The sequence below is a fragment of the Pan troglodytes genome, chromosome 9 (genome assembly GCF_028858775.2).
Source record: "Pan troglodytes isolate AG18354 chromosome 9, NHGRI_mPanTro3-v2.0_pri, whole genome shotgun sequence".
Classification (NCBI taxonomy): Eukaryota; Metazoa; Chordata; class Mammalia; order Primates; family Hominidae; genus Pan; species Pan troglodytes.
The window spans coordinates 35,074,757-35,089,866 of NC_072407.2; the positions used below are offsets into that span (position 1 = coordinate 35,074,757).

Consider the following 15,110-nt stretch of genomic DNA (forward strand, 5'->3'; position numbering starts at 1 on the left):
AACTTGATTCTGCTCTTCTATGTCTGTTGATGGAAAAAGTGAGATTTAGATAAGATGGAATTATGTTCTTGGGTAATATGAGTCAACTGTGTTCAGGTATGTTTCATAATTACGTGCAGGCACAAGCCAAACAGCTGGAGAGATATTTTGGTATTGTCTAAAAATTCTACTTTTTATTTTTACCAAGAAGTACAAGACTCCTTCTTCATCTACCTAGAGCCTCACTCTGGCTCAGGAATATGGTAAAGATTATAAATGGCATGAGGGATGAATAAAAGGAAAGTTGGAGTGAAATCTTGAGCAAAGTTAGGAAAGGTAATTCTTAAAAAGCTTTGACGTTTCATTGATGTGTCAAATTCCCTTCTATGAACAGAACTAAAGGTGAATAGTTCGGGCTGGGTTAATAAATGGGGTGAAATTTTAGCTGGTGTACCAACAAATAACTATTCAGGGAAGGAAATGTTATTATAACACATTTTTATATTTAAATTGTATCAAACTCTAAATTTCTAAAATGATGCAAGTTGTGACGTAATTCTAGAACAGTAGAAAAATAAAATCACCATGCTTATCAGTCAGGGTCCAGTAAGGAGATACAAACCACATAGTAATCAAAGAGGGAAAGTTGAACATAAACAATTAGTAACAGGGGATTGGAGTGGCTAGTAACAGTTAAAGAGAACACTAAAGAATATAAGAATGGCAGGTATAGGGGAAATGGAAGGTATAGAAAGATGCCTGACTCATGGCTCAGATCCAGTTCACATCAGAGAGGGCACAGCCATGTCTCACTGGACGTCGAAGAAGTCACTGAGGGGTGGCACCAGTAGTATTCACTGCAAACTGACTTTGGAGTTACGGGAAGCTGTCCATAGGGAGGTGTTTAGCTGGTAACCCTCCACACAAAACTCATTTGCTATGGTCTGAATGTGTCCCCCAAAATTCGCATGTTGAAACTTAATTGCCAATGTGATAGTATTAAGAGGTAGGGCCTTTATGAGTTGATTGAGTCATACGGCAGAGCTCTCATGGACAGAATTAAGGCCTTTATAGAAAGGCTCAAGGGAGTTTGTTCAACCCTTTCTGTCCCTTCTACCATGTGAGAATATGGCATTTGTCCCCTCAAGAGGATGTAGCAACAAGGCAGACAGCAGCCCTCACCAGACACCAAACTTATTGGCATTTTGGTCTTAGACTCCCCAGCCCTCAGAAGTATGAGAAATAAATTTCTATTGTTTATAAATGACCCAGTCTGTGGTATTTTGTTACAGCAGCACAAATGAGACAAATTGGTACCCAGAAGTAGGGTGTTGTTATAACAAATGCTTAAAAATGTGGAAGTAGCTTTGGAACCGGGTAATGAACAGAGGCTGTGAGAGTTTGAAAAAGCAGGATAGACAAAGCCTATATTACCATGAATGGATCATAAAGGGTGACTCTGGTGATGACTCTGAAGTGAAGAGCTGTAGACAGAGCCTAAATTTTTTTATAATTACTATTATTTGTATACATTTAAGAAGCACAAGTGCAATTTTGTTACATGGCTATATTACATAGTGGTGGAGTCTGGGCTTTTAGTGCATCCATCACTTGAATGATATATATTGCATCCATTAAGTAATTTCTCATTATCCATCCTCTCACCCTTCTGAGTCTCCAATATCTATCATTCTACACTCTATGTCCATGTGTACACATTATTTAGCTTCCACCTATAAGTAAGAACATATGGGTTTTGTCTTTCTTTTTCTGAGTTGTATCACTTAATGGTCTCTGTCAGTTGCATCCATGTTGCAGCAAAATATATTATTTCATTCTTTTTAACAGCTGAATAATATTCCACTGTGTATATATACCACATTTTCTTGTCTATTTGTTCACTGATAGAACCTTAGGTTGATTCCATATCTTTGCTATTGTGAATAGTACTATGATAAACACATGAGTGCATGTATCTTTTTGATATAATGATTTCTTTTCCTTTGGGTAGATATCCAGTAGTGGGATTGCTGGATGAAATGGTAGTTCTATCTTAAGTTCTCTGAGAAATCTCCATATTGCTTTCTATACAAGTTGCACTATAATAATTTACATTTCCACCAAGAGTGTATAAGTGATCCCTTTTCTTTGCATCCTAGTCAATATCTGTTATTTTTGTCTTCTTCATAACAGCCATTCTAACTAGTGTAACAAGTATCTTGTTTTAATTTTGCAGTTCTCTGATGATTAGTGATGTTAAGCATTTTTTATACCCTTGTTGGCCATTTGTATGTCTTCTTTTGAAAAATGTCTATCATGTCCTTCACCCACTTTTTAATAGAGTTATCTGTTTTGGCTTATGCTGCTGCTGAGTTCCTTGTAAATTCTAGACATTAGCCCCCTGTGGGGGACTCTCAAAGTGCTCAGATTACAGGTGTGAATCACCATGCCTGGCCCATTCATTCTTTTTTTTTTTTTTTTTTTGAGACAGAGTTTCGCTCTTGTTGCCCAGGCTGGAGTGCTGGAGTGTAATGGCGCGATCTTGACTCACCACAACCTCCGCCTCCTGGGTTCAAGTGATTCTCCTGCCTCAGCCTCCCCAGTAGCTGGGATTACAGGCATGTGCCACCACGCCCGGCTAATTTTGTATTTTTAGTAGAGACGGGGTTTCTCCATGTTGGTCAGGCTGGTCTCAAACTCCAGACCTCATGTGATCCACCTGCCTCAGTCTCCCAAAGTGCTGGGAGTACAGGTGTGAGCCACTGCACCTGGCCCCATTCATTCTTTTTTATTCTTTTTTTTCTTTATTTTTGTTTGACTGGATTAATTCCAAAGACCTGTGTTCAAGTTCTGAGATTCTTTCTTCTTCTTGATCTAGGCTATTGTTGAAGCTCTCAAATGCATTTTGTAATTCTTTCAATGAAAATTTTATTTCCAGTTGTTCTGTTTACTTAATTTAATTTAATTTAATTTTTATTTTTTGAGGCAAGATCTCACTTTGTCACCCAGGCTGGAGCGTAGTGGCATGAACACAGCTCACTGCAGCCTTGACCTCCTGGACTCAAGCAATCCTCCCACCTCAGCCTTCTGAGTAGCTGGGATCACAGGCATGCACCACCAGGACTGGCTAATTTTTAAATTTTGTAGAGCTGGGATCTTGCCATGTTGCCCATGCTGGCCTCAAACTCCTGGGCTCAAGCAATCCTGCCTTGGCCTCCCAAAGTGCTAGAATTACAGGTATGAGTCACCATGCCCAACTGCTGTTTATTTGGAGATATAGATGTCCTTGATAAATTTCTCATTAATCCTGGATTTATGTTTGGATTTCTGTATTGGTTTTCAGATCCTCTTATTGGTGTCCGTGTCTAGGAAAATGGGTGATATACTTTCCAGTGTCATTCTTTCTCACACAGTGTCCCAGTGTGATATCCAGGGCTTGGGAGGCTCAAGGTGCTCTTCTGTGTCCTGGATTCCCCAGGGGGAGGTAGATCACAGAGGAACTCACTCTCCCTCTCCCATATTGGGGATTCACTTGCCATTTTCAGCTAGACCCCACCAAGCAGGCTGCCTGACCACCTTCTGTTTCCCAGCATCTAGGTTTTCTTTTGCTTGTCTGTTAAGCTTGTTTTCCTTCTTGGATAAAACTTCACAGTGTGAATCTCTACACACTGGTTTGCTTCTTCCAGGTGGGTGAGGAATGCTGGAGAATCCTCTCATCTGCCACCTTGGGAAACTCTAAAGCTTCTTAGAGATTACTCAAGTGGTTGGGATGAGAACATTAGTAGAAATATAGACAGTAAAGCCCATTCTGTTGAAGTCTTAGAAATGAGAAACAGACCTTGACCTGTTTCTGTAAATAAAGTTTTATTGAAATGTAGACACATCCATCCATTAACATATTATCCAGTGTCTGGCTCTTTAGAAAAACATTCGCCAACCCTGCCATATAGTATTCCAATGAATACACAGTGTCTAATACAATTTATTTATCCCTTCTACTGCTGACATCCATTTGAGTAATCACAACTCTGAAGCTACTAGAATTAGTATTGCTATTAACATTTTATTAATTTATTGTTTCCTTAATATATGTAAGCATATGACCATTTGTTGGCATATGACTAGTAGGGGAATTGCTGGGTTGTCTAGACATGTTCAACAGTAGTAGATACTGGTAGTTTCCCAAAGTACCAAATTCTTCATTTCAATGTAGAAGAAAACTGATGCCCTAAAATGCTGGGTAATATTATAGCAATGAATTAGGAAAAATTATTTTTGACTTTAGAAAATGTGTTTTAAAATTTAAAAAAAAGTTAAAGGAAATTATTGAGTTAAGTTAAATTCTAAATTTCTAGGTACAGAGTGAAGTCATATATGCAGAAAGAGCATTTCTTGCTCTAAACAATAGATAGTACCCTTTATAAGAATCTGGGAATAGAAAAACTTAGGCATAAAAGCTGTGGATTATGAAGTCCTTACCTTTGAATAAATGCAACCATCAGTTCCAAACACCCACTTCTGAGATTCATCTCCACTATGTCTGTAACGAAAATGTAATTTAGAGATTGACATCTTCTCTCCACAGAAACACTTGTAGGTTTTAAATAAAATGATCATTTTCCAGATAGCCTGGCAGGAGGACTGCCCACACTCTACCAAAGATTCTGCCACCATCACTTTTATCTCAGCAGCTAAAGCTTTCCCTAAGACAACCAATTTCCCTCCTACAATGCTCTGGTACCCTAAGGGGGGTAAGTATGTGCATGTGTGTGTTACCAGTAGCAACAGTGATCAAAAATTTTAGAGAACAAATACAATCAATGAGAATATTATGGAAAGTTCTGCCTGCAAAAAAGATCCTCTATGAGACAAAGAAAGAGACTTAATTAAATATAAAGATTAAGAGAATAGTAAGAAAAAAGATACCATGGAAAATTAGGAACCTCACGTGCCTAATTCTGAAACAACTAGAGAATTTTGTCAGGGAATATTGTATTTTCTCAGCTAAGTCTGAGTAAGAAAAACCTAAAATGTGATGAAGCTAATTATGCCTAAATTAACTAATCATGTATTCATTAATATTTAGAAATCTTACAAAGGTAGAACAAAAATGAATTAAATTAAGTGTAACAGGATGTTAAACAAGACTTTTCCTACTGCCTCTGAGTTTTGACAGAAACATCAAAGGTTGAGTATAAGAGGTGTCAGGTAATGCTCTATTCTATTCTAAAGCAAGGTGCTATGTGATCTGGGCAGAGTATGTAAAGGCAGCCATCCAAAACTAGTTCAGTACACATTAGTCTTTAGCCTACATCCAGTCATGTAAAAGAATATGAAGAATTCATAGGCATGTTGAAATGGATGCTTAATAACAATGTAGGTGTCTAGAATCCTAGCCTCAGAGGTTTTGATTCTGAAGGTCTGGACCCACCCCCCACCCAAAAAATCTACATTAACAGGTGTTTCAAGTTATTCCAATTATAAAATTCTGGGGATTTCTATGTGTGTGGTTAATAAGCCAAACTTTGGAAACCATGTACTATAATAATGAGGGCAGTGAGGAAATGAAAAATCAAATGTTTAAACTTAGAAATAGTAAGAAACATGTTGTCTCTGTGCTGGGTTCTGGGCACAGAGCTTCTAACTCCCTTGACATTCCTTGAGTGATAGAAGCATCTTTTGTCCTAATGAGGGGATTCTTGGAAGGCTCCTGGATGAGGGCTGGTCACCAGAAAGACCAAGTCATGATTCAAACACTGGAACTTTTAGTGTCCCTGTGCCTTCTCTTAGGAGAAAAGAGGAGCTGGAGAATGAGTTAATAATCAATCATACCTCCATAAAAATCAACAGAATATAGGATTTGGAGAGCTTCTAGGTTTGTGAACACATCCATGTGCCAGGAGGGTGGTGCATCCCAACTCCACAGGAACAGAATCTCCTGTCCTCAGGACACTTTCAGACCTTGCCTTGTGTACCTCTTCATCTGACTGTTCATGTGTATCCTTTATCATATCCTTCATAATAAACTGGTAAACATAAGTAAATGTTTCTCTGAGTTCTGTGAGCCATTCTAGCAGATTATCAAACCCAACGAGGGGGTCATGAGAATCCCGACATATAGCTGGTTGGTCAGGAGTATAGGTGACAACCTGGGACTTGTGACTGGTGTTTTAAGTGAAGGCAGTCTTGTGGGACTGAGCCCTTAACTTGTGGGATCTAATGCTAACTCCTGGTAGATAGTGGCAGAACTGAATTGAATTGTAGGACACACAGCAGGTGTCCACTGAGAACTGAAGAATTGCTTGATGTGAAAAAACAAAAATAACACATCTAATATCAGAAGTGAAGTGTATGAAGTAGAGAAAACTACAAAAATATTATAAAGGAGAAATGATTTGATGATTGAATAAATGAGGTGGAGGTTAGAGAGAGTAGACAAGGGTGAGTCTCAGATGTCAAAATTGGGAAAAGAAGAGGAACATGACACCATTAAAGGAAAATGAAATGAGAATGGAGCAGAGGCGGGCAGAGATGTGAAAAATAAGAAGAGTTCTAATAGTTATGTAAAAGTGTTTAATATTAAATAAAATATCTTTCAAGGTATAACTGACCCCTAAGCTAAGGATCCCATTCTAAGGCTTTGACAATGTAATTGTTGCTCAAAACATCAGCATTAGGTAGGGTGATGAAGGTATCGGGGGAAGTTGTCTTTCTAAGGATCTTTCTATATTATAATTAATAAAGGAAAAGAGAAGCTTTTTAAATTTTGACTTGGGGTCCAGAACTAAAATGATGGTTATGATAATAATGATTATCCAAGAAAAAACAGACTGTGAGAATTTGAATGGAAGTGAGGGGCTATCCCAGTCGAGTTCTCATTTTATAGATGAATAAAATGAGATGCAGAGAGATGAAGTGAGCTGGTCAAAATCACAGCACTAGTTATTATACAAATAGGAACCAGAACCCATAATGTCTGACTTAAGCTCAACATCTCAATTAGATCAGAAAAGTATAACGGAAATTATTTTGTTTAAGTGGAAGACTGAAAATGGAGTCAACATCTTAGTCTCACTAATTATAATTTGACACAATCTCAGTAACTTAATACATATTGATATAATCATAATGTTTTTATACAACTGTATTAAAATAATCGCCAGTTTTATACTATAACAAATTCTCCTGAGGTACTGAGAAAGTTCATATTTCAAACCCTGAATGAAGAAATAACAAAAACAATATTGCTAGTCTTTAAAGCTGTCAATCCCAAGCTGAGAAGTATACTCTTTTCAAAATAATAAAAAAGAGTGATTGCTGTAATGCTTTGATAGAGATGTGTTGGGTTGCGATAAAATTTAGATCATTTTAATTGTAAGGGCTATAACTCAATGCAGCTTCATTGCTTACAAGCAATCTCTCCTGTTTCATAAATTATTGTGAGTATATTTCTTCGAGATAAATAAAATGGCAAATGATAATTTTTCAAGGTATACGACATCTGCAATTGGCAATTAATAAACTGATGTTAACCATACAAATCTGTAAAATTCAGAATTTTGTCTTTTAATCGAATTACGGTGTTGCCTTGATGATGAATTATGCTGATTTGAGTTTCGACTTTCTGAACTTACAGCATCTTCTCTCAAAACTAATACAACAGAAAAGATGTCCACCAAGCTGGCAACTGTGTGAGGGCAGAGACCATGTATATCCTCAGAGCTGATCACAAGGCCTGGCATGTAACAGGATATTAAAGCTATCTTTGAATAAATAAAAACGTGAATAAAGTGTCAGAATGTTACTACCCTAAAAATTAATCATAAAGCCATCTGAAAATGTTTTAAATTTAATATATGGCTGTTTAGGGAACTTAAAAGATCTTTTTGATAGATGGCTAAAGAAGATAAATTACACATTTGTTAAGAAAAAAAGAAATAAGGCCGGGCGTGGTGGCTCACGCCTGTAATCCCAGCACTTTGGGAGGCCGAGGCGGGTGGATCACGAGGTCAGGAGATTGAGACCATCCTGGCTAACATGGTGAAACCTCGTCTCTACTAAAAATACAAAAAAATTAGCCAGGTGTGGTGGCACATGCCTGTAATGCCAGCTACTCGGGAGGCTGAGACAGGAGAATCGCTTGAACCCAGGAGGTGGAGGTTGCGGTGAGCCAAGATCATGCCATTGCACTCCAGCCTGGGCAACAAGAGTGAAACTCCATCTCAAAAAAAAAAAAAAAAGAAAGAAAAGAAATAATTCTGAAAGAAATGCAAATTTCTAGCATTTGTCAAATTTTATCAAGCTTCAATTCTGTTCTGGCATATCTTTTCCTAGAAAATTCTACTAAAACCATGTAGTCTTATATAATCTATAACCTCTGGGAGCTTACTAGTATCACTTCTGTTGGTAGTCTACTTAAATCTATAAATGTTGTCCCTAAATTTTACCAAAGTTGTAAAAAAACAAATCTCTCATGAAGTGCCACATTAGGCTGGATGAAAAGGTATCATTCTAATTTACAATAACTTCTTAAAGAAATAAAATTTCTACACACAAAAGTGTATCTGCCTATTTTTCAAGACATTTTATATGTAGAAAAATCAAATTTAGATCCAACATACAATGATGCTCAGATGAGACTCATTTAGAGAATGATATCATAGACTTTCCTCTTCTTGATCAAAAAGCACCAAGCTAAAAAGATTTTTTAAAAACAAAAAATAACAACGACATCAATAATGAAAGGAAGGGAAAATGGAGGAGCTATATTCCATCCAAGAATCAGTCATAATATCATGACATACACTGAACTAAGGTTGAGAGACTTGAGTTCTAGTCCTGCATCTAACGTTAACTAGACATATGACCTTTAGTAGATCACTTAGTCTCTAGTGGCCTTGGAATTTTTTTTTAATAATGATGATACTCTTATCACAACTGCCATTATCACCACCTCTACCACCACTAGTAAAGAGAATTTTGAAGCACGCATTCTTCAGATCCTTCCTTCTCTGAAATCATATGACTTCCAAGTGTTCTCATTTTATAAGTGAGGGAACTGAGAATGATCTGCCCTGGGAAGCTTGCTAAGTAGTGTAACCCTATTAAGCATGCATATGTGTAAATGTCTATATAGGTAATATAGATATAGATATCACCCATACAGCTATATCGATATGTGATATAGATACAGATATGATATAGATATCTATATCTATACATCACAAACATATGTGTGTAATACATTTACACATATATATGTGCATAATACATTTACACATATATATGTGTGTAATACATTTACACATATATATATATCTGTTTGTATGTGTTTATACACTCACACATTCATCATTTCCTGGTAACTATATGGAGGGCTATTATCATGCTTCAGGATCACAAGTTTCTTTTCTCAGACAGCCTCAAATGGCTCTGGTGTCTATCAATGCTACCCGGGCCAAAAGTAGAATGCATGTAGAGGATGGGGAAAGGGATTTCCAGTCCATAATTCATAACATAGTAAGAACAAAGACAAGGTTCATTCAGTAATCCACATAGTGTGAAATTACACATGGACAACTTTCTATTTGATGTTGACGTTTCTAATGGCGTAACCTATATGTGTTAATACAACTTCTGTCTGCTGCTATTCCTTAACATTACACAGCTACACTTGCTGATTGTATGTAAAGGTGTCCTTAAAGCAGTGTGTGTTTTTAACCTAGTCCGGTAATGTTTGCCAGTTGTCACTGCATTTTTAGCAAGACCTAAATGGCAATAAAAAAAATGGATGCAAAAAGCTATAACTGAGAAATTAACCTTGAAATATGAAAGACGGTAAAGATTACTTGAGATTGGACAGGGTTCCATGTAAGTCTGAAACTTCTTTTATGGATCATCTTTAAGATAGAACATTCAGTTCTGTATTTATTCTGATTTAAGAAACGTACAGACTAAAGATAGAAAAGAGGTCTCCTTTGGCAGGTCCATTAGTCCATTGATTTTACATGTAGGGGCTTTTGCAAATTCAAAAGGCTTTATGGGCCAGACAGGTATTAGAAATTCATGAAGCAGTGAGAGCCAGCGTGAGGACTGCCAAAGGGAACGGTGGAGAACATGGCAAACTGGAGGATGTATGTTCCATCTAAAGGGGACATCACCACTCAGTTCCTTCCTGATGGGTGTCATGACAGAATTCAGATCCAGTGCCATTTCAGATTTTTTCTGAAAAAATGAAAACCCATTTCAGATTTTTTCAAGAAAAGCCAGAAGTATGTCACTTTTGTGTGAAATCTTCCTATTTCTATAGGCTCACGACTAATTCAAAAATTGTAATAACATGCAAGCCAAACAAAATCCATGGGTTAACAGTTTTTAACCTTTATAATCTAATCTTCCTCTGTGCGTGCATGTGTGTGCAAGTGTTTGATGTTATGTTAGTTTTTTAGTTGAACACTAAAGTCCAGATACCCTGTATATCTGCAATCCTTAAAAATGAAGCAATATCAATATTGAATGGTGCTCTGGAAAATAACTTCGATTCAACTAGTTTATCTGTAAGGTGTCCAAAATATCTTTTGGAAAATAGCATTTTTAAATGATTTTTGAGATGGTTTAGGTCACCTGGTAAAGAGATTGTTGGTTTACCTTTCATCCATTAACAGTCAGATGCACAGATAGAAAAATATATATATTAAAAGGGAAAATACGCACAAGCACTTGCTATATTGAATAAGAATAAGATTATTAACACCAAATGAGACATAATTGAACTAATGAGGCATGATATGTTTATAATATTCTTTTGTGAGTTGTCAGGTTGCTACTTTAAGTACTAGTTCTATTATTTCTAGCATATAAAGGCTATGTCTTGATTCATAGCTTTTGTTAAAATCATATAATACTACTTAGAAAAAGAGAAAATTTTTATCTCTAGAAATTGCTGTCACATGAAGATATTTATTGTTATTTATAATAAAATATGGTTATCTTAAAAAAAACAAGTCACACAGTCATTTTAGATGTCCTGGAAAAGATAAATGTGTTTGAAATTACCCAGAGGTGAGGTAAACTCTAAAAATTTTGGTCCTTCCTGCTTTCTAAAATGAAGTATAACTTCATAGTCAGTGAGAACTTCCAGTTTTCTAAATTTCCTATTTTGGCTCCACCTTGGATTTCGCTTTTTGGATAAAGGCAAGTTAAAAGGTGAGCAGGAGGGAGGATCCCTACACAATTAGGATGATATGCCTTTGTATTAATGCAACTTGCCTTCAACTTAAGTACTTCCCTCCCTCTCTTCCTTCCTTCTTTTCTAGATTAAACAAAATCTTTTCTTATTTTTGTTTGTTTGCTTGTTTCATGAACATCTCTTTTCTTGCCCAAGCTTTCTCCTCTATAGGTAATAAGAACATTGAGTCTTCAGCCTCAACCCACTCAATTCCATGACAATCTTGACCAGAGTAGAAGGAGACCTCAATATTTCATCAGCTGATCTGGTCTTAGCCCACTGAGGTAATGGGCTTAGTTAGCCTCAGTGGGCTAAGACCAGATCAGCTGATGAGATGTTGCAGTACTTTCAGTATCCGGTGTGCCTAGTGAGAGTCCTGGGCATGAAGAGTATGCCCATCAAGCTATCTATAACTTTCCAATCACCTGCCATTTTGACCTAGGCCACTGATGAACTATCCCATTGAGAAAGGCCTTCTCTCACTGTCTCCTTCTAAAGTAACCATTTAGTCATTCCTTATCATTTTTATTTTTTCTTAATTGTTTTTAAGGTTTTTTTTTTTAAAAAAACAGCTTTATTGAAAAATAATTGACATACAGTATTGCACAATTAGTAGTCACATATTCAAAGGGTAAAATTTGGTAAGTTTTGAAATATATATACATCTGTGCAAGCAACACAACAATCAGGATAATGAACATATCCACATCTGTCATGCAAAATGAATCACTCCTAAAGTTTATTTATGCCCTTTTTTAATCTCTCCCTCCTGTCCCTTCCCCATCTTCCTATCTTCAGGCAACCACTGATCTGCTTTCCATTACTCTACATTAGTTAGCATTTTCTAAATTATATATACATTGAATCAAACAATATGTACTTTTTTTGTTTTATTTTCTACTTTCCTTCAGTGTAATTACTTTGAGATTCATCTACATTGTTGAATATATCAAGAGTTTATTCCTTTTTATTGCTGGGTATTCTATTGTATAGATTATCTGTTCACCTATGGATGGGATGGACATTTGAGTTATTTCTAGTTTTTTTTCTGTAGGCTTTTAGAAATAAAGCTGCTAAGAACATTGATTGATTGATTGATTGATTGATTGATTGACACAGGGTCTCGCTCTGTCACTCAGGGAGAAGTGCAGTGGTGCAATCATGGCTCACTGCTGCATCGACCTTCCAGGCTCAAACAATCCTCCTGCCACAGCCTCCTGAGTAGGTGAGACTACAGGGGCACACAACCATGCTCAGATAATTTTTAATTTTTTAGTTAAAAATTTTTAATTTTTTGTAGACACAGGGTCTCACTATGTTGCCCAGGCTGGTCTCAAACTCCTGGTCTCAAGCAATCCCTCCCTCCTCCCTCAGCCTCCCAAAGTTCTGAGATTACAGGTGTGAGCCACTATGCCTGGCCACTATGAACATTTATACATGAACAAAGTATACATTCTTCGTATGAATGTATGCTTTCATTTTCTTTGCATAAATTTCTAGGAGTAGAATGGCTGGGTCATAAGGTAGATGGATGCTTAATATTTTAGGGAAGTATCAACTGTTTTCCAAAGTAACTAAACCACTTTATATTTCCACCAACGACTTATGAGAGTTCTAGTTGTACCACATACTCACCAATACTGGTATGGTCAATCTTTTAAAGATTAGACATTCTAACAAATATGTAGTGATGCTTCATTGTAGGTTTATTTGGCATTCCCCTAATGAATAATAGTGTTGAACATATTTTCATATGCCAATTGTATATCTGCCCTGTTAAAGTAACTCTCCAAATCATTTATCCCCATGTTTTCTTGAATTGTGTGTATGTATTTTGCAAATATATATGATTTGCAAATATTTGCATCTTGTGTGTGGCTTGTCTTTTCATTCTCTCTTCATTCACTGTCTTTCAGAGAATAGAAATGTTTAATATTGTTGAAGTGTAACTTGTCAATTTTTATTTTTGTGGATCATGCTTTTGGTGTCATATCTGAGAAAGTTTTGCCTAATGGAAGGTCACAAATAGTTTCTCCTATGTTTTCATCTAAGATACCTACAGTTTTAGGTTTTACATTTAGGTCTATGATCATTTAGAGCTAATCATTCTTAAGCTATTCTTGCACTCCTGGGATAAACCCCACTTGTTCATGATACATCTTTTTATAAATTGTTGTATTCCATTTGCTAAAATTTTGTTAATCATTTTTTGCACTTATAGTCATGAGAGATACTGGTCTATGATTTTCTTTTCCTAAGTTTTGTGACCAGGATAATGCTGACCCCCTAGAATCAGATGGAAAGTATTCCTTCTTATTTCTTTTCTGGATAGGATTGTGTAGAATTGGTATTATTTTTCCTAAAATGTTTGCAGAATTTCCCAGTGAAGCTAGTGAAGTAATCTGGGTCTGGAATTTTCTTTGTAGGAAGGTTCTCCATTTCTTTAAGAGATGTAGGACTATTCAGGTTTCCCATTTTTTCTTGAGTAGGCATTGGTGATTTGTGTCTTTTAAAGGAATTGGTCTTTACCACCTAAACGACAAATTTACTGGCACATGGTTGTTCAAAATATTCCCTTATCATCCCTTTAATAACTGCGTGATATCTCTCATTGCTGATACAGGTAATTTGTGTCCTCTCTTTTTATCTGAACAATCTGACTAGAGATTTATTAGTTTTTTTTTAATCTTTTCAAAAAAATCCAGCTTTTAATTTCATTGGTTTTCTTTTTTTTCTATTTTACTGATTTCCACTCTTTTATTATCCCATTTCTTCTGCTTACTTTGTGTTTGATTGGCTCTTACAGTTTCTTAGAGTGGAAGCTGAAGTCATTGATTTAATATCTTTCTTCTTTTCTTACACAGACATTTATATAACTTTCCCTCTGAAAACCTCAGCAGTGTTTCATAAATTTTAATATGTTGTATTTTCATTTTCATTCAGTTCAAAATACTTGCTAATTTCCATTTTGATGCCTTCTTTGATTCATGGGTTTGTTATAAATGTGTTCAAATATCTGGGGGTTTTGCAGAAAACTTGCCACTATATTTTAGTTTAACTCCATTATCATCAGAGAACAACACTCTATATTACTTGAATTTTCTTAAACTTATTTAAACTTGTTTCATAGCCATTATATAGACTATTTTGGTTAACATGCTATGTACTTCAAAAAATGCATCTTCTGCCGTTATTGAATGCATTTTTCTATAAATATCAATTAGGTAAAGTTGGTCTGTAATGTTATTCTAGTCATCTATATCCTTACAGGTTTTTTCACTTGTTCTGTTAATTATGAAACAGGGTATTATTGTTGCTCACTAGAGTTTTAGATGTTTCTCTTTTTCCTGGCAATTCTATCAGCTTTCACTGCAGGTATTTTGAAGCTGTGTCATTTTAAAAAAATTAGAATTGTTATGTTCTCGTGATAAATTAACCCCTTAATCATCAAATGGCCCTATTTATCCCTAGTAATATTCTTTTTACTGAAGTCTACTTTATCTGATACTAATATATCCATTCTTACTTTATTTGTATTAATTTTATCATTGTATATATTTTTCATGAATTTACTTTCAACATATTTGTTTCTTTATATTTAAAGTTAATTTCTTATAGGTAGCATATAGATGGATGTTGTTTTTTATCTAATCTAATAATGTCTGATTTTTAAATGGGGTGTTTACATTATTTATATTTAATGCAATTATTGATACACGTGGCTTTAAGCCTACCATTTTGTTATTTATTTTCTATTTCTGTTCTTTGTTCCTCTTTTCCTCTTTGTCTTGATTTGGATTAATTATTTTTAATATTTCATTTTATTTACTTTTTTGGCTTGTTAGCTATAACTCTCTACTATTTTAATGATTGCTTTGGTGATTATATATTTTTAACTTATCAT

At 35.6% G+C, this 15,110-nt stretch overlaps 1 protein-coding gene across 12 annotated transcripts in view; it reads right to left on the reverse strand.

The window, feature by feature from the left end:
• DCDC1 (doublecortin domain containing 1) overlaps positions 1-15,110 on the reverse strand; it is a 490,806-nt gene that overhangs the window by 196,352 nt on the left and 279,344 nt on the right. For all 12 annotated transcript variants that reach the window (XM_009460183.4, XM_016920610.3, XM_016920609.3 and 9 more), the window contains one exon: positions 4,459-4,519. In XM_009460183.4, the coding sequence (XP_009458458.2) occupies positions 4,459-4,519 (61 nt within the window). The remainder of the gene's footprint in view (positions 1-4,458; positions 4,520-15,110) is intronic.